The 19458-nt window shown below is 31.8% G+C and overlaps 3 protein-coding genes across 4 annotated transcripts; 1 reads left to right on the top strand and 2 right to left on the bottom strand.

The window, feature by feature from the left end:
- Positions 1 to 460: 460 nt before the first annotated feature.
- On the bottom strand, positions 461 to 3073 carry LOC8267777 (glucan endo-1,3-beta-glucosidase). Its single transcript, XM_002530817.3, has 4 exons — positions 2478 to 3073; positions 1481 to 2062; positions 956 to 1262; positions 461 to 840 (listed from the first exon to the last, which is right to left on the bottom strand). The coding sequence occupies exons 1-4, from the start codon at positions 2934 to 2936 to the stop codon at positions 815 to 817; spliced, it is 1374 nt and encodes a 457-aa protein (XP_002530863.2). The 5' UTR covers positions 2937 to 3073; the 3' UTR covers positions 461 to 814.
- Positions 3074 to 5677: 2604 nt separating this feature from the next.
- LOC8267778 lies at positions 5678 to 7828 on the top strand. The gene is made up of 3 exons (XM_002530818.4): positions 5678 to 6117; positions 7318 to 7418; positions 7587 to 7828. The coding sequence occupies exons 1-2, from the start codon at positions 5734 to 5736 to the stop codon at positions 7408 to 7410; spliced, it is 477 nt and encodes a 158-aa protein (XP_002530864.1). The 5' UTR covers positions 5678 to 5733; the 3' UTR covers positions 7411 to 7418; positions 7587 to 7828.
- Positions 7829 to 15455: 7627 nt separating this feature from the next.
- On the bottom strand, positions 15456 to 18637 carry LOC8267779. Of its 2 annotated transcripts, none has more exons than XM_015726410.3 (3): positions 17967 to 18637; positions 16676 to 16892; positions 15456 to 16479 (listed from the first exon to the last, which is right to left on the bottom strand). In XM_015726410.3, the coding sequence occupies exons 1-3, from the start codon at positions 18174 to 18176 to the stop codon at positions 15980 to 15982; spliced, it is 927 nt and encodes a 308-aa protein (XP_015581896.2). In that variant the 5' UTR covers positions 18177 to 18637; the 3' UTR covers positions 15456 to 15979. The 2 variants fall into 2 exon arrangements, with proteins under 2 accessions (XP_015581896.2, XP_002530865.2); XM_002530819.4 differs by having other exon boundaries at positions 15456 to 16476; positions 17967 to 18634.
- Between the last annotated feature and the right edge of the window lie 821 nt (positions 18638 to 19458).

Genomic DNA, 19458 nt, shown 5'->3' with positions numbered 1-19458 from the left:
TACATTTGTCTGTTTATTCTGATGATGCATTACTACTATGCCAATGTATATATAAACTCTAGGAAAAATATTTAGTGATTGAATTTAATACTTGGAATTAAAATTCTAGTAAAATTAAATAAAGAATCTGTTTAATTAAGAAGTGATAATAATAAATAATTATATTGGTGATTTGTAAGATTGCAACTAAAATTTACTAGATGGGGGCTAAAATGATTTTCTTTTTTAATACATGGAGAAAATTAAATGTTATTAATGAAATTATGATAAAAGAATGTAGGAATGCAAAATTGTATATGTAATAGAACATTGTCCTCTCTTTACTTCTTTCATTTCCATTTTCAAGCATGTAAAAGGTTTCAAACTTAGTAATTATGGATAGAGAGGAATTAATTAAGCCTCCATAATGATAATGGGTTATAGTAAGAATATATAAGGGAGGGAAGCTAGGAGGCAACACTGAAAAATGTCAAAATGTTAGTATTATTGTAGTATAATCTTTTCATGAAATATGTCTATAAGTGATTGCCTCTCTTACCCACCCACGAGGTGGTTTTGCCCTTCTGATCTATCCTTTCCATACGAGGCATCTTTGCTCTTTAACTCTTCACCCAAAGTTTTTGCATTAGGGGTAAAATTGATATGCAATTTTAACCAGTGGATTACATACTAGAGAAAAGGGTCTCTTTCCTTGACGTTAACCTTTTTTTTTTTTTTCTCAAAGAATGAAATGATAAATGAAACATAAGAATTGCTTCAAGAATCTCAATAGAGAGTGAGCCTTGATCCATCCTCTAAATATCAACCTTCAGTATTAGAGATATCTGCATGCGCCATGACCTGTACATTTAGAAAGAAAAAGAATAAACACACGAGAAAATCAATGTAAACAAAACATTGGCGAATATTTAATTAATTCAGCCATAAAATATTAAAAACGTTTGTCAGGACTTACTTGGATTAAGAGAAGTAAGGAAACCGGTGTGAGCAAAGTCACATGCGAAATCCTGGCGACCATGGGTTTGGTAGAAAGAGTTCATGATAAAAGATGCATGTGACCTCACATTGTTAGGATCAAAACAGGCACCACCTGCCTGGATTGGCCTGCAATCCACACCCTGGCTGCATGCATAGTTTATATTGGCTTGTAATGCTTGATCATTGGCTCCTGTCTTTGGCACGCACCACCTCTTTCCTCCTCCTACTCTTGGTGCTGGTCTTGGTCCACATCTATTTCTTCCACCATGACGACCACCAATTGGCTGCATGTACATCATAAAAGATATCAGAATGATGTGCAATGTGCTATCTGAATATTTGTTCAAATGGAAAACAAGATCCAATCTAAAACCAAGGTTTGGATTTGGAAACCATATATGACCCACTGTCATTCACGAGTTTCTTTAGGAAAAAGCCAATATATACTTGTCAGAATTTCAGAATATTTAAGGCGGGTAAAAGCATAGAAAAATTAACTAACCTGTCCATTGTGCATAATCCCAATATTATAAACCGGACTAAAATCTGGCCTAAACAAACCCCAATTCCTCTCAGCGGTCGGACCAGGTTTAAGATTTTCATTGAACAAGGAGAATATAAATGTCTCGAATCGTCGGTTCGGCATCAATGGGGTACCCCTTCTTTGGTGATCTCGTCTGATCAAATTCCCATTGAACCAAGCCGCATTCTCCACACTACAAGCAGGTTGACCCGGGTCGCAGAGTGAGGGCCAACCGGTCTCGCCCACCACAATACCTACATCACCGTAGCCTAACTTTTTCATAGCAGAATAAACAGCATCCAACATTGCATCATACATGTTATAATAAGTAATGCCAATGAATCTATCATGTATGCCTCTATTGCGCTTGAATAGAGCATAGTTTGCCATTTGTGGAGAGTAGCCAAAATAAGGATATGGGTTAACCATAAAAGGTGATTTGGTTTCACGTAGAAATTGAAGCATTGGTGCAAAAATAACTCGGTCGAACCCGTTCCTGAATCGGCCTGCACTTGGTGGCTCGGAAATTGACAGTATGCCAAGAGAATTTGGAGTTGTGACCTATATTAAAAATGGAAAATAATTTTTACTAAAGTTATGCAACTTAATATGTATTATACCAGCATATAGTCTCGAAAAGATTACTTTAAAAAAAATCAACGCCAAAGGCCAAAAATTATTCATTTAATATCTAAGATATATAGTCTAATTAGAAAAAAGGGATAGCACGAATTATTCATTTAATGCCTAAGATATATAGTATATACATCAAAGGAATAAGAATTAAGTATGATATGATGAAAAATATAGCTCGAATTTTGCTGATCATGTTCCAAAATAAACTTAAAATTAGCATGAACACAAGCACATCAGAAGAAATTAAGATCATTTTTTCCTAATTTTACTAATGTCTAAGGATACTATATTTCAGGCGTAAAACATGCATACAAGAGAAAGCGATTAAAAATGCTCAAACCTGAATTCCTCTGATTCGGGCAGAAAGAAGAGCATTGTGAATGTTTCTCATGGCAGGAACAAGATTAGTAATCCAAGCCTTATTAGCAGAGGCAAGAATTTCATTACCAACAACAATACGATTAATCCTTGTTCTTGGATAAAATGGTGCAATATTAGCAACAACCCATCTACGCGCATTATTTATATTGGCAAGAGCAGGAATATCCCCATTGCCAACCGTAACTGTAACAGAAATGCCTGTATTGGCAAAGGCACGAAGAACGTCAGGATTTGTGTCAAAGATCTTGATGCTATCGATTATTGTTTGAGTTTTGATAAATTTAGCAACCTGAGATGGTGGTGGCAGGTTATTGCCAAGAGTGCCATAGTTGACACCAATGGCAAAAATGGTGGTTGAGAGGTGGAAGAAGGTGGAGATAAGGAGGAGGAGATGGCGGTGATGAGTTTTGGTGGTCATAGCTAGTTTGCCACCAACTCTTTGTCCTTTTCCTATTTAGATTCTTGAAGATGGATGCATTGGCTATAAATTAATTAAGTGGAGGATTATTTAGAAATGGGCAAGACAATGTGGAATGAGGGTAAAATGGGTAAGCACAATGTGGAAGTATGAATATTTGGACAAATGAGAAATGGCCATTAATAGACAGATAAAACCGGCTTGGTATGACTCTGTTTTTGGATAAAGTTTGAATTATGTTACCCCCCATAAGAAAAAAAAAAATCATTCTAATGTGGTATCATATAATAAATATTAATATTATTTAATTTTAATAATTTATTAATATAATTAAATATTAAATTAGTCAATTATATATAGTATTTAATTATTGATTAATTAAATATATTATTTTTATTTATTAAAAAAATTATTTATTTTTAAAATTTAAAAGTAGTATTTGATAACTATAATATTCAACTATAAATTTTTGGTTCGTATAAATAATTAAAAATTATATATAAATTTATTGACAATTTATATTAATAGAAGAGTATATAAAATAAATAAACTATTTAAAATAATATTAATTAATAGTTTATAATTAAAAAATAGACTTATAATGATACAGTCCTACAATAATACTTTAGCAAAACTCTTAAAAAACTGATTAAATATATTTAGAGGCTCGAATATTTCAATAATATTGAAAAGACCTAGCCACATTTGCTTATGCAATAATTGTATTCATCTGATTATATAATTATTTTACAATAATTATTATTTGAGAAGAATATAAATATATAATTAGTAAAAAATTTATAAGTAATTTTGATATAGAAAAAAAAATAGTAAATATCAAAAAAAATATTTAGAGAAATTTATTTTTATAATTTTAAAAAAAGTACGCTCCATTCCGTGGTACCAAATCACATATTGATTTCATAAATGTTTTTTAATAAATTTAATTGTTTAAAAATCATATTAAATTTTTCTGTTTTTTCATTATTTTGATAGAATGAGAATTCAATAAATCCCATCACAATCCTCATAATAAAACTTTTTAAATAATATATTAATATTTATTTATTAAAAATAATAAAAAAATAATTTGTCCGCCGCCATCGATAAAAATGAAATTTGATAATAAAAAAAAATAAAAATGAAAAATAGAAGATAGTAATATAGGGGTATGTTTTACGTATCTGATTCTGAGTTCTCAATACCAAAATAGGTATTTCATTTGGGGCAAGAAAGTTAGTAAAAGATTTTGAAGATTAGTAAGGATGCAAAAATGAGTTAAATGGTTAATTGTGAGTAGGAGAGAACTGGGACACCTCAGCATTTCTGTACAAAAACGGTTACATATTTATTACAGAATCCAATGGAGTCAGGTGACAACAAATTTCTACTGGGATTTTCTTTCATTACCTTTTATTTTGTCCAAATCACATTTTTAACATTTTTGCGCACTTCCTTTTACATTTTGACCCTTTAATTTTACTACTAATTCTCACTAACTCTCCAAACTTCTTATCATAATATTGTGAAAAGTAACAAATTTAAAACAAGTTTTCAAGTGCTCCATCATCTTTTTCTTTCTACTTCTTCTTCTTCTTCCTCTTGAATTACTTCACTACCATCTAACTTAAAACCAAAGAATATATTATTTTACTTGCTCATAAATACTTTTGGAAAAAAGGTCAATAACGATTAATAAAACCTCGTCAAAAATCTTGAAACTCTGAAGAGAAGCTCATAATGGAGCTGCAATCCATCCCGCCTTAGCGAGGGCTTCTTTCCCCTTATCGCCATTGAGGAAAAATCGAACTATTCGTTAACTTTTATATGAATTAATATTGAGAAGTACGTATAAAATTTTATTTGATAAGATGTGATAACATAATTAGAATAACAACTTTAGTAGAGTTCATTAATATCGATGTATCTTTGTCGGTCGGCAATCAACTAATGAAGTATTTATTTGTTTTCTTAAAAAACTAATACACGTGTCTTTTAAATTCTCTTTGCAATCTGCTTCTGATAGCTGACAAATGATGATTCCTTTATTAATTATATTATAGATCAAAATTAACACGTGTCACAAATCCATTACAATTATAGAAGTTTTATATTTTTATCTTAAATTACGTAAGATGCATGGCTTTGCGCATACAATTTTCGACGTGCTTGCTTGTTTTTACTTTAAATTTGTCTTATTATTTTTTTCGAAGCATATTAAAATTAATAGTTATTTAATTATTAAAGAGTAACGATTATAAAATGCTAAATATACACAAGAAATTTTCTTTAAAGAAAAGAAAGAAAGAAAATAGACGTACGGGCTATATATGTAACCCATTATCAAGATTAATTAGGAGGTAAATATTGATTCCTTAGAGAATTGGTTTCTTTATGAAAAACTATTGCATCAATAGAAAAAAAAATGTATAAGATTTTCACCATTATGAAAAATTATAAAATCCATCCTTCGAATTTGAAGCATTGTGAATTGAAATTCTCCCACAACAATACAAACTTTATATATTTGAAATTTTTTAATAAATGATATAAAACCTAATTTGTGAACACTTATATAAGAAGAAAAATAAAAATAAACACTTCACTATTCTAAATGCTTACGAGGACCCAAATGATAAGAATTGGACTAATCCATGCAACAATTAAGAAAAAAGAAAAATATAGGGATAGCTAGAAAGCACTAAACCTAATAAAGAGAGAGCTAACTTGACCTTATTTAAACCCTTTTCACTCTCTAATTAGCTTCATTCAAGAAACTGTGTGCAGTTTATGAAAAATGGAGAGAAGTGGAGAAAGCAAAACCATGAAGAAGGGTAAGAAAAGGGCAATGGAGGTCAGAGACGAAGTTACATCTGAGTCATCAACAAAAATGGAGAAGAAGACCAGTGACAGTGAAACTGGCACTGTTGAACAAGGTCATCATCAGAAGAAAAGGCAAGTTGGTACGCCTTCCTTTCTTAGCTATTATCAGGGTGGCACCTACAAAAGATCGCCAGAAACAATGAAAACCTTGGCGAACATTGAGCGTCGCCGACAAAGAAAACCACCAAATCCAGGTAGTATACGCACCCTTCATGACAACACTTCTCATGGCTATGGCTGGCTGCTTCCTGGTTGGCTTGGTGAGGAAAGGGTCATGGATCATGGCAGGATTTATAGGGTATCGGACCTCTCTCGCTCTCCCTCTCTCTATATATATATATCATGTGATATTACTTTGTGAGATCATACAACCTCTTGCCTGATTTTCATTTCTTTAATTATGTTAAATTAATTAGGGTTTGAGGGGTGATATAGTTGGTTTTCTTTCTTGTCTTTTTTTTATATCAATTCATTTTAGGATTTGGATAAACTGATGGAATGGTTTTTATTTTATGTAAAAGTGCAACAGTTTACTACTTGTTTGATTAATTAATTGATGTTGTAAGAGAGAAACTAATAAGGTTATTTGATTTTTGAAAACTTTGGATTCAATTAATCATTTCTTGAGATTTATTCTACAAAAGGGTTAGTGGATCTATACTGATTCCTGAAATTGCTAGATCTTTTCTAATTGAAATTTATTAAAATGACTTGAAAAGGATATGAACTATTTTCATCAAGAATAGCAGATATGTTAAATCTCTCAAAAAAGGAAAACAGTATATATTAAATGATTTACATATATGAAAATGAAAATCAGTCTTTTCTTTTCTAAGAAGTCTTTTTTTTTCTTTTTTGTGCATGTTTGGCTTCAACATCTTATATGGCTATTCCTTTAGTTGAATGAGGATGTTAGCACAATTTTCAATATTAGTTGTTTACTCAAAACTAATTAGATTCAAATATTTTCACATTTTAAGATCCATCAATTTTATCTGCCTAAAGCCTAACTACTTAGGTTCAAACTCTCATGGTAAAAAGGTGAATTACTTTCACAATTTTCATAGAAAAGGATTATAGAAAATAGAATTGTAATAATTAGCATTTCCCAATTTGAATTATAGATAATAAATAATAAATTTAAATTAAAAATAATTTTTTCTTAAAAAGAAAAATACATATGTGATTAACAATTGATAGACCTTAATTTGGCTGAATTTTGGGACATACATAGTAGGATATCTAGAAATTCATGCCCAACCTAAGTACTATAGCAAGGTTATATTCTAGTCAAATTAGATCTCTCATATTTGTTTATTTAAACAAGTTTTTTCACGAGCAAATTAAGTATAAAAATCAAAGATACAAATTAATGAGATTTTATTCAGCTGCAGTAGTAATCATTCTACTACAACATGATATATAAATTTAAGGCAGCATTCCTAAAAGTATATTACCCTAACAATAATTATATTCTTCAAATGACATTGCTGTGCAGTACTACTATGATCCTTCAGGGCGTCTGTACCGAAGCCAGGATGAAGTTCTTATTGCTTGGGAACAGACAGGTTTAATTGTTCTCGACAAGTGATCCATAAGGTAATTAAGATCCTGATGATGTCCAATTCTTTATGCACTCTTTTGATTAGCTAAATCATAGCTTTTAAACATTTCTGGTATATGTTTTTCTTTTGGGGCTTCTTTGTTTATAAAAAAAGAAAAGGAATTATGTTAAGCATTGTATTGATTTGATTAATTTAATTTCAGGAAGGCCAAATGTGCAAGTATGTGCTCAATCATTTGATGGAGAAGTTGCATCCAAGAAGAAACTATTGCACATTTGGAGTTTCAATATATGTTTAGTATCTCCTTTGAGAGTAAGTTTCTATTAATAATCGAGACAAAGATGCAACAGACATCTTTATGAAGTGTTTCTTTTAATGGATTGTCTTGCAGAACTTACTTTGTTGTTAGTACTAAAATCTGTGTTTCAAGTGTTTGATGCTTTATATTTACTTCTATTTTCTTACTTTTGCGACTTAATTACAGCCCTACGTGTATATATAGTTGTTATATAAAATATATAAAGGATAGCAAATCACACGAGTCAAATTATTTGAAAAAGAAAAGAATAGAAGTATTAATTTAACTAATTCAGGTAAATAAGATATATAAGTAAGAGTCTAGGTAGTTTACATAATGATTAGAAATTATTATATAATTAAAAAATTAATTTGTTAATTTATATAATATTAAAAGATATAATTAAAATCTTACTTTATAGGATTAAAATCATTATTGATTTAGAATTCTAATATAGTTGAACTTATACAATTAAGCTTATACTAAAATGGTATTAATTATAAATATTTTTTATGTTACTAGTTTTTTCTCCATTTATGTTGTACGTAAATGTTAATAATTGAACTTATAAATTATTAATTTATTATATATACTGTATTCTTTTCATATAATTCTTGTATACATTAATTTGAAAGTTAAAGAAGGTTTGCACTTAGACTCATATTATAAGAACACAAAAAAACTTGTACTTTTTTGACAAAATGTTCTCATTAATTGAATGGATTAAATCTTCTTTATTTTTGAATTACCTATTCAAGTTATTTTTAGTAATTTTTTTTATTAATTCAATAAGATATACAATTCAAATAGAAATCTATATCTCAAGTACTTAAGATTTTTTTATTAATCATATATTTTATGTTGCGAGTCTATATTAAATTGCATCTTTTTATACTTTATAGACCAAGTTTATTTTTTTTTATTTTTTTTAAGATAGATCAAGTTGATATTTAATTGTTCAAATAAAGCCAAAATTAATCATATGATAAAATATCGTCAAATATTAAAATAATCTCTAAGTATGAAATATGATTTTCGTTTGATCTTTTTTATTAGCTAATTTTGTAAAATATTAATTATGTTAGAATTTTAGTTAAAAACTTATATAATTATATTTTTAAATAAAATTCTATTTTTTCAAGAATGTCATTCTATATTTATTTAGTAAATATAAGAACTAGCATTCTTATTGAGACTAGAACTCATAGGGAAGAAAATAGATTTATGGATGGAATCAAATATGCAGTATTTACAGATAAAAGTATTCGGTTATTGGGGAAAAATCAATATACTTTTAATGTCGAATCAGGATCAACTAGGACAGAAATAAAGCATTGGGTCGAACTCTTCTTTGGTGTCAAGATAATAGCTATGAATAGCCATCGACTCCCGGGAAAGGGTAGAAGAATGAGACCTATTATGGGACATACAATGCATTACAGACGTATGATCATTACTCTTCAACCGGGTTATTCTATTCCACCTCTTAGAAAGAAAAGAACTTAAATCAAAATACTTAATAGCATGGCGATACATTTATATAAAACTTCTACCCCGAGCACACGCAATGGAGCCATAGACAGTCAAGTGAAATCCAATACACGAAATACACGAAATAATTTGATCTATGGACAACATCGTTGTGGTAAAGGCCGTAACGCCAGAGGAATCATTACCGCAAGGCATAGAGGGGGAGGTCATAAGCGTCTATACTGTAAAATCAATTTTCGACGGAATGAAAAAGACATATATGGGAGAATCGTAACCATAGAATACGACCCTAATCGAAATGCATACATTTGTCTCATACACTATGGGGATGGTGAGAAGAGATATATTTTACATCCCGGAGGGGCTATAATTGGAGATACCATTATTTCCCGTACGAAGTTCCTATAAAAATGGGAAATGCCCTACCTTTGAGTGCGGTTTGAACTATTGATTTCACGTGAATTGGAAGTAACCAATTAGGTTTACGACGAAACCTAGAAATCGATCAACGATCCAAATTGAGTACCTCTACAGGGATAGACCTCAACGAAAACTGAAGAGTAACGTGAAGTGATTGAGTTCAGTAGTTCCTCATAGAAAATTATTGACTTTAGAGATATAGTAATATGGAGAAGACAAAATTGTTTCAAGCACCGACAGAACCGGAAGCACCCTTTGTTTCAAAGAGAGGAGGACGGGTTATTCACATTTCATTTGATGGTCAGAGGTGAATTGCTCTTCTCCGAATACAGTTTATATTTTTTTTAATTTGTTTTAAGTTATATGAATCAATATGTATTATGGAATGATCATATCATGCTTTTTACAACTGCATATTTCATTTGATTCACTAATTTTTATAAATATGCCTAAATGAAGTTAAATTTATGAATTTTTGTAATTCTCATAATTAAATTAACTAATAAACTGTCAATAATAGGTTGATTTATTATTAAACTCAATAATCAATATTGAAACTTCATTTTACTAAGCTTGTCAAGATATTTTTTTTGCTAAATATAATTCATTAAATTTAAAAATTCATTATTTCAAAAAAATTAAATATTCATTTACTCTTAAGTGAATGTCTATCTCACAAATATATTATATTTTTCTATTTATTTTCATTTACATAAGTTAATACGTACTATAAAACGACTCTATCATTTCTTTTATTGTTACATTTTTCAACACGATATATTCAGTCACCTTTTGTTATTATATCTAGACAAATATTTTATATTTATCTCATTATTACAAAACCTTAAAGTGTAGGAATTACATTATTGATTTATAATTTAAATATCATAATTTCTATCTATGAAAATTCACATTTCACGATTTATATATATACATACATATATATCCTTAATGAAAATAAAAGAAAAAGAAATTGAGGGGCTATTAATATCAATGCTTTTAAAACATAACTCAAGCCAAGAATTCATGGAAATATGCATGATGAAGTGATAGCAGAATTATTTTAGTGATAAGTACCATATGTACTCTTTTAATGTTCATTCCCTAATATCTTCACACTTTTCTCTGTTGTGTTTTATTATTTCGTTGTTTTTTTTATATATTTATCATTGTTTTACTATTCATTGTGTTTTCCTTTTCTTTTTATATAGAATTTGTATGATTTTTTTATTTTTTTATTGTCATATTTTCAGTGTTGGGCCTATGCCTAAGGCTTCAAAAAGTTTAAGGGTTTCAAATATCTTTTCTAATATATATATTGTAACACCCGGAATTTTTTTTTTAATATATATTTAATAGTGAGTTTTTATTTAAGTTAATTTTAGCTTTATTTTTATTCAAGTAAACTATTTGAGAAATGATTATATTTTGGTTATTCAAATTTTTCCAAATGCATATTTATATAAATAAAATTATATATTGGAAAATTATGATAGAAATTGTAAGGGATGTTTTTATAAAAGAATTTTGAGAAAATTGGTATTATAATTGATTAGTAGTATTACATTTTGAGTTGGAAATTGATTATTTAATTTAATTGTGTGTAGGATTTAATTGGAGGATTATTTTGGAATAAGGATTAAAAGTATAATGTTATTTTTATGGGGTTTTAATGGAAATTTGTGAGTTTGGTATTTTCGTAAATAAATATGTCGGTCAGGGGTATTTTTGTAATTGTGTATTTTCAATAATTCGGTTTTGGCCCAAATTAAATAGTTAAGGGCTTAATTGAAAGGCTAAAAAGAAGTTTGGGGGTCAAATTGGAATTCTGCAGGATGAAATTGTAAGTAATTAAGGAAGTTGAGGGACCAAATTGTAATAAAGAAAAGTTCAGGGGTCAAATGTCGAGTATTGAAGGGAAAGAAATCGGGGAGAGAGAAAGTAGATCGGAGAGAGAGAGAGGCGATGGCCGAAGAAGAAGGGAGGAAGGCGGCGGCCGTCGGGCGTGGGCGGTCGACGGAGCGGCAGCGGCCGCAGCGGCGGCGGCCAAGCGTGTTCCGGCGTTGTTGGCGGCCGAGTTGGGTGGCGATCGGCTCCTACCGGCGAGCTTTCTTTAGCGGCGCTGTGGTGGCCGGAGACGGAAGATCCGGTGGAGAGAGATAATGGGGGCAGCCGCGTTTTTGGGCTTTTCCGGCGAGCTCCGGCGGAGGATGGATGATCGGAGGACATATCCCGACTCTCCTCATCTCAAGCTTCGCGATGGCACCAGTTTCGTGGCGATCGGGCTTCGTTTGCAAATCGGCCGTGATCGTTCGCAAATCTCTCCGGATGGTCGGGTGTCGGATCAGAAAATCGGGCGAGGGATCGTCATCGGTAGCGTCGTTGTGAGTCCGATGGTGTGTTCGGATCGTCGATCGGAATCCGGCGGCTGGAGGCGAGTCGACCGAGCGATCGAGCGTCTCGGTAATTATCTTTGGCCCGTTAATTTTAGAAATTCTTGGTTTAATTGTGTCTAATGGTTTATATTGAGTATTTGATGATTTTTGTGAGTCAAAAATAATTGTCATCGATTTACGCCTCGTATTTTGTGCTGTGTGGCGGGGTCGGGAAATAGTGAAGTTTGGGGACTCGACTCCCGTTGTTTAAATTGTTGGATATTTGGAGTGTTTTTCTGGCAGGTCCTGGACCCGTTTTTACGGGGGGTAATGTTCGTGTTGTAGGGGAGGTTCTGCCGGATTTTCGGTAGAATTCTCCCGAGTCGAGATTCTTAGACAGTCAGTCCTAGGAGTCTAGACCTAGGATTAATGATCGATTGTCTCAGCGTATTGATAAATTGTTTTCCGTGATTAGATGATCTGTCTGTTCGGCTCGCTCCTACCGAGGCACCGGAGCAGAGCTAGGAGGTCGCCAAACCTGTGAGTTAAAGTCATTTAATCATTGCACTATTGCTAAGTCTGATTTAATATGCTATTTTGAAAGTTTATGCATAATATGGTTATTAGTATCGCAACGTAAATGATTTCACTGGACTATTAATTATTGAAAATAATATAAATATTATTATTAGTAACGTTATAATAATACAGATATTATTATTCTGTCGACACGAATTGCACGTTGCCTTATCCTAAACTTTTAATCTTTATTTTGATATGTGTTGAATGATTTCATTAGACAATGATATTTATTAAATGTGGTGATTGCGATTTGGGAAATGTGGCTTGTAGAACATGCCTTTGATGGGTTACATCGGACGTCTGCCGGTAATAATCATGGATATGTAATAAGATATTTATGGGTTTGCCCTGGTCGAGCATGGCTCTCTGGGCTGATTTGTGTAAATTGCCGTAAGTAAGGTCCCTGGTCGAGCATTGCTCTCGGCTTATTTGGATACTTAAGTGACGGTGGAGGTAAGGTCCCTGGTCGAGCATTGCTCTCGGGGCGCGATCTTATTGGATTAAGAGAGCCGAATGGCTACTAGATTTCTTATTTGGATATTTAAGTGGCGAGGTGGGTAAGGTCCCTGGTCGAGCATTGCTCTCGGGGCCAGTCTTATTGGATTAAGAGAGCCGAATGGCTACTAGATTTTGGGGTTTAGGGTTCTACTGAGCCACTCGTCCCGTAAAAGTAAAAATATATTTTTATTTATTCATTTATTTATTTATTATGGTATGATTATAATATGGATTGTATTTACGTGCATGGTTGATATTTTGATTCGAATGATTAATATTTTATGTGAAGGAAATAGTAGGGTATGATTATAGTATGGTTTGATATCTGATTTGAATAATCTATGTTTTCCGAGAAGAATGCAATAGTCCCCAGGATTATTTGATTTTAACTCACTCTAGACCGAGTCTCCATTTATATTTTTTCAGGATTCGTGATCGTTAGTTCTCCATGACTCTTATTCAAACTCCTTCATCATCGGGTGATGTATTTGATTTGGTATGTAAATTGGTAAATCTTAGATTCTCCGTGAGTAGTAATAGTAAATGTATAAGTTGTAAATTTTCCGAGCTTGGTCTCGCCCTAGTTTTTCCCGGCAAACCAAGTATTTATGTAGAATATAGCTATTAAGATAATTTATGGTTTTAATAATATTAATTTGAGATGAGATTTGTTTAAATCAGTGAGTGTCAGGCTTACTACGGGTTTCGGTGGCCTTAAGCCTACCCATTCCCTAGTGCCGGTCACGGGCCCACGGGTGGGGTCGTGACATATATATAGAATTTTAGTTTTTAAAATATTTTAAATAATTTATAAGTAATATGTTTTCTTAACTTGTTAATGTACCTTAAACCAAAAAATTATATTATGTATTAATATTAAAAATGCTCGTGATAATAATGTGAAGAAAAATTGTTTAAATTCCAAAAATTAAATCTAGTCTATTGTCACAAAGAGTGTTAAGCCGGCCCTATCTATTTTTTGTATAAACTTCATCTCCATTAAACCATATGTAGCCTTTTATTCTTCGTTGCATTTTATTATTCCTTTGTGTTTTCTTTTATATAAAATTTTTGTGTCTTTGTTTTATTTTTCCGTTGTGTTCTTTTTTTATTTTATATATAATTTTCTTTATAATCTCTTAGTATTCTATTTTTATATAGATATTATTTTATATTATTATTTTTTAATTAAAAATTTTATTAACTTAGTAAAAAATTAAATTGACTAATATTAATAACATTAATCATAAGACTTTTTTTAGTAAATTTATTTGTCATTCCCCATCATATTTTAATTTTTATATATGATATTGGATACTATTAGCTAGAAGATTTTTGTCTAGTAAAAGAGAGTGTAATAAAGTCTATCCCATTCTCCTTTTGGTTTAATCAGTTTGAATACGTGGAAGGGTATAATGTAACTATATAAAGACTCATCCGTTGTATATACGCTTCTTAATCTCTGTATTCGAATCTTCTTGCCTGCTTCCCTTCTTTACCAACCAAATAATACATAAACAAACAAAAGTTCCTCTTTTGCTTCTTGTATAAACAACAATGGCAAGTGATATCCCATGTGGGGGTTTGGATTGCTAAAAAGGACATTTAAACTCACATGGATTTCAATGGAAACCCATATATATATATATAATATCCACCACCAGTATTATTGTTTATTGATCACCAATGTCAACTTTTATTTTTCTTTTGGCTACATTAAATTAGAGTGTGCTAAACAAGTAACCGAAAAAATAAAAGAACAAAAAGATAAAAATTAGTGTGAACATTGTATTCTTAGACCCAAAAAGAAACAACCCCTAATTTAAACAAAAGTTACTAAAAGTAAACACTGCACTTGTGTGTGATTGTGGCAATGATACTGATACTCTTGTTAGCTTCATAACAGACCTGAACAAAACATCTAAAACCAAAAGCAATTTTTAGTAAATAAGAGCTGGCAAACAGTTGTGCACAATCAGAATTTTCAGTTTCCTCTGAGATCCTTTTTCTTTTCGTGTTTTCTTGTTTTAAGTTAAACACAATAGCTTACTTCCAGAGTTTTAAGGTATAATTTGTGACTTTTAAGGGATACCTCATCCTATAAAGATATCCAGATAAGCCAGAGTCGGCAAATACTAAATCAAACAAGAAGTAAATAAATAAAGCAGCCTTCCTGACTACCTTCATCTGCCAGCTCATTGTCCGTCATTCTGGTGCCAATGGGTCATCATGTAATGCAAGGAATCTGAGTACAGCACGACGCTACTTCCATTTTTATTTCACATGGGAAATGTGATGAAAACGAACATTTAAAACAGAAAAGAGATATTCGGCTCTTGAAACGGTCCATTTCCCATTTCTTCACATCCAGAAATAACAAAGCTCAATTAGATAGAGAAGACAAAACTACCAGAACCAACTATATCATTATTAACTTGTACTGTATATCGCCCAAGCAGCCTTTAATTTTGACTTTCAAATACATTCCACTCAATATTTCAACAAGAAACATATTGATCAGCAAAAGAGAAGGAAAAGAAATGGAGAACGAAAATTCCTTGGCCCATAAAATAGAAGGCTAGGAATACGTTCAAGATGAAACTTAAAGAAGAAGAAAAGAAAAAAAAACAGCCGATGGGATAAAGCACCTTGGAGAAGTTGAAGTACTGACAGGTTTCCCCAGAGGCTGCGCTCAGCATTTCTCAAGACCTGATACTATCACTTGCTGCCAATGCACAAAATATGAAAAATATATGTATTGACTCCAAATATGACGTGTTATTGTCTTTTACGTCCTCCGAATAAAATTGGACTTTGTTATGGTTGACACTTATTCATCTGTGGAAAAAGAATCACTAAACATGAAAGCCGCGGTACAATTACTCTCTCACAAAGGGAACATGCAATTCCCAGGCAAAATTTCTATACACTTCAAAGACCCCTCAACAGGGAATGTCTCCGCCTCTCGCGTTTCATTCTCCAGTTATTATCTGTATTGATGGGCTTCAGGAGTCGTTCTTCTTCCATTTCAGATTGGAGAGAAGACTGCAGCCTCTTTAAATGTTCACAGCACTGCTTGTGGTCAGAAGAGTTGATGCTGCTAAAATCTTGCTCATCTGGGCTTAAATGCCTCTGATATGGCGAATGCCACTTTGCTTGCAAGTAAGCAAGAGATCTCCATGGAGGGAGAGGCATTGAGTTTTGTTTAAGAGATGATTTAGCAGCTTCAACCATCACTTGAAGATACTGCTTCAGCCTGTTCAAGGAGCCCACATAAACAACCGGAAGTGACTTCAATATTCTGTCATAAGAATCAACAGCTCTTGCTATTTCAAAATGACTCCGAAAGTCGATATCAATAATCAGACGCTCAGAACTTCCACCGATATTGATATTGCCGTTAACCACGTCAACATACTCGTGATCCCCTGCTATACAGCAACAATATAATTTCAGGGCAGAGTAGACGCACAAATTACTCTTCATAAAGTAAACACAAGCATATCTGTGAACGAATATTTAGAAGAACAAACATCATTGATATTCATTGTACATATAATCCACAGATCAGGCAAGTGAATAGCATAAGCAGAAAAAAAAAAAAAAAAAAATCTTTATATTGCATACCTCCAGGGACCTTGCTGCCACCCTGCCACCTGGATACACATACAGCAGCATCATAACCAGCAAGTCTCAACAGCTTTACCAAAGAAAATCTGATGCAACTGGCATTACATGACCCTGACTTAACAAGGTGAAGGTCTGCTTCCTTAATGGATACCAGAAGAGACTGAACCAATGACAGCAAGTCACTCTCATACTGAGTCACTGAGTGTCTATAAAACTGCAATGATGCAATAATTTCATTGAAAGATTAGGAGATTCTCATTAATGAGGAAAACAAAGGAAAAGTAATCAGTGCAGCACATCAACGAGGTTTAGCAAAAATATTTATTCTAAATAAGGCATCACCCAAAAAGGCAACTGTAAAATGCTCAAGATACCAGTTACCAACCTCATTAAAACGGAACCACGAAAAACAGAAGGGCATACTATAAATGAGAAAATGAATTCATTAATTATAGAGGGAACAAGCACACATGATGTATGATCTTGGGTTGTCTTAATATTAACTCCCTGATAGTCATGATTACCCAACTCTTAGTTCAGGATCCCAACCTTACTGGTACAAGCATATCAACTAACCAAAATTCTTATGGATTACTTCCACAAAGAGGACATCAAAAGGAACATAGTATATTAAAAAGTGACATGAAAGTATTAACATTAGTTATTAGCAAAGCTGCAAAGAATCTAAGAGGAAACATATAAGATCTCTTCAAGAACATTCCTCAAAGTAATTTCTAGAATGAATTATACAATTCTGAAGGTTTAGTAGACATGGAGAAAAAAGTGATACGCTAGTTGTCAATTGGTCTTGATAAATACTAAATAGCTGTGGCTCTCATAAATTAGCTACCAGATAGCTACAATAATTATAATACTACTCCTGAAATTCTTCATTAAATCAAACACCAAGAGAAACCCATGTAACATTTCAAGAAGTTAACAATTGCAGATTGTTTTCAGTAATTAAAAAAGATAGTGACAACTACAAGACTTAATCAGCTAAATTACTGCTACAATCAAGAAACAATAATGCAATATCTGCAATTGAACAAAAAAATAATGCCTAAATTTCTTTTCTTTTTTATCATTTAAAAAAATCGACTATAAATAATTCTCGAAAAAGTGATACTATAGCATATAATGAGTTTCTTTAACTTAAAATCATCATTTATAACTTTTCCATAATATATATTTCCTTGTTATCCCAGGTAAGCAAAATATTTATATAGTAACAACATATTCACAAATAATTAGCTGAAAACTAATTGAAATAAATAATAAATATTACCGAAATTTTATCGGCGAGAAAGTGAAGATCGGAGAAACCGGAGTCGCTGTCGCTACTACACCAAGAATCGGGACCGCTACTACCACCGTTTTCAAGAAAATCACTAACCATAAGAGCTAAATCATGCTCGCTTTCATGGCTATATCCTCCTCCGATCTGCCCCGTTATCCCCCTACCCCACCATTCCCCCGTCGCCGTTGCTGCACACATCTCTTCTTCTTCTTCTTCTTCTTTCAAGGTTAAAAACTCAAAACGACGTGGTTCTTGTTATCTCCGTCGTCGTTGTCTTCTCCAATAACCAAAAACATCAACAATCAATTAAAATGAATTTGTGGAATTGGCAGGAAAACGAAAACAATTCCGAATTATGTATTGTTGTAATTCAATTCAATTGGAAACGACAAAACGTCACCGTTTTGAATTCATCAAAACACAATTAATCACTGATTCTGATTTTCTTTCATATATGTATTATATAAATTACGAAACAGAATTTACAAACAATAGAAATAGTTCCGATTCTCTTTTGCTCTTCTGGAAAAAACTTATATGACTCGATGGCCGGAGGTGGTGGTGGAGAAGGAGGAGAAAAGATGCTGGTTTTGTTGTTGGAAGCAAAAGCCCAAAAAGGATTTGAAAGAATATAGCGCAAGAAATGGAGAAAGGAAGGACTTTAGATATGAAATAAGTACAAGATGAGAATTCTAAAAAGACGATTATATCCTTGAGTTTGTTGCTTTTTGGCCAAGTAAGTCCTCGAAATTTTCGGTTTATTGGATAAGAAGAAAAACAGTAATAATAATAATAATAATAATAATAAAATGGATTTGGACAGAAAATTGGGGAGGATTCGGTCGGTGAATTTTGTTGTGTTTCTTGTTTCTTTTATTTTTTTAGACAAAAATAATAATGGTTTTTAGATTTGTGTGTGTTTTATTTTATTAATTGTTTGCTTAGGAGAATGATAAAAGAGAAATTAGCAATTCTTTTGTTTTGGAAAAGCAATTTCTGTTGCGAATTATTGGCATGAAAATTCATTTCTAACAACAGCTCACCTACTAACAGTTTTTTCTTTTTTCTTTTTCCAAACCGACTAACAGTTGGCACTCACGCGAAATGCCATTTCGAAATTAATTACTTTTAGCTTTTGTTTCTCTAAACAGATAATTACAACAATTACCCCTACAGTTTAATTTATACTGTCATGCATTATGCAATTTCTAATCGCGGTTTTCAGTTATTGAAGTACAAATAAATAAATAAAATGGACAACTTATATTTTAATATTAGATTGTTAAATATTTAGTTTTTTACAAAAAAAAATTATTTAGTGTTTATTATTAAATTCAGCATATAATTTTTATAATTTTAATTTCAGTATTAATATTTGGACATTAATATTATTATTAACCTTTAATAGATTTATCTATTTTATATTATAAAATACCATCTGTTATAAGAAATATAACAAAACAAACAAACTGCCAAAAAT

The sequence above is a fragment of the Ricinus communis genome, chromosome 6 (genome assembly GCF_019578655.1).
Source record: "Ricinus communis isolate WT05 ecotype wild-type chromosome 6, ASM1957865v1, whole genome shotgun sequence".
NCBI lineage: Eukaryota > Viridiplantae > Streptophyta > Magnoliopsida > Malpighiales > Euphorbiaceae > Ricinus > Ricinus communis.
Note: the sequence above shows the minus strand (reverse complement) of the source record. Positions and strands in the feature narration are given on the sequence as shown.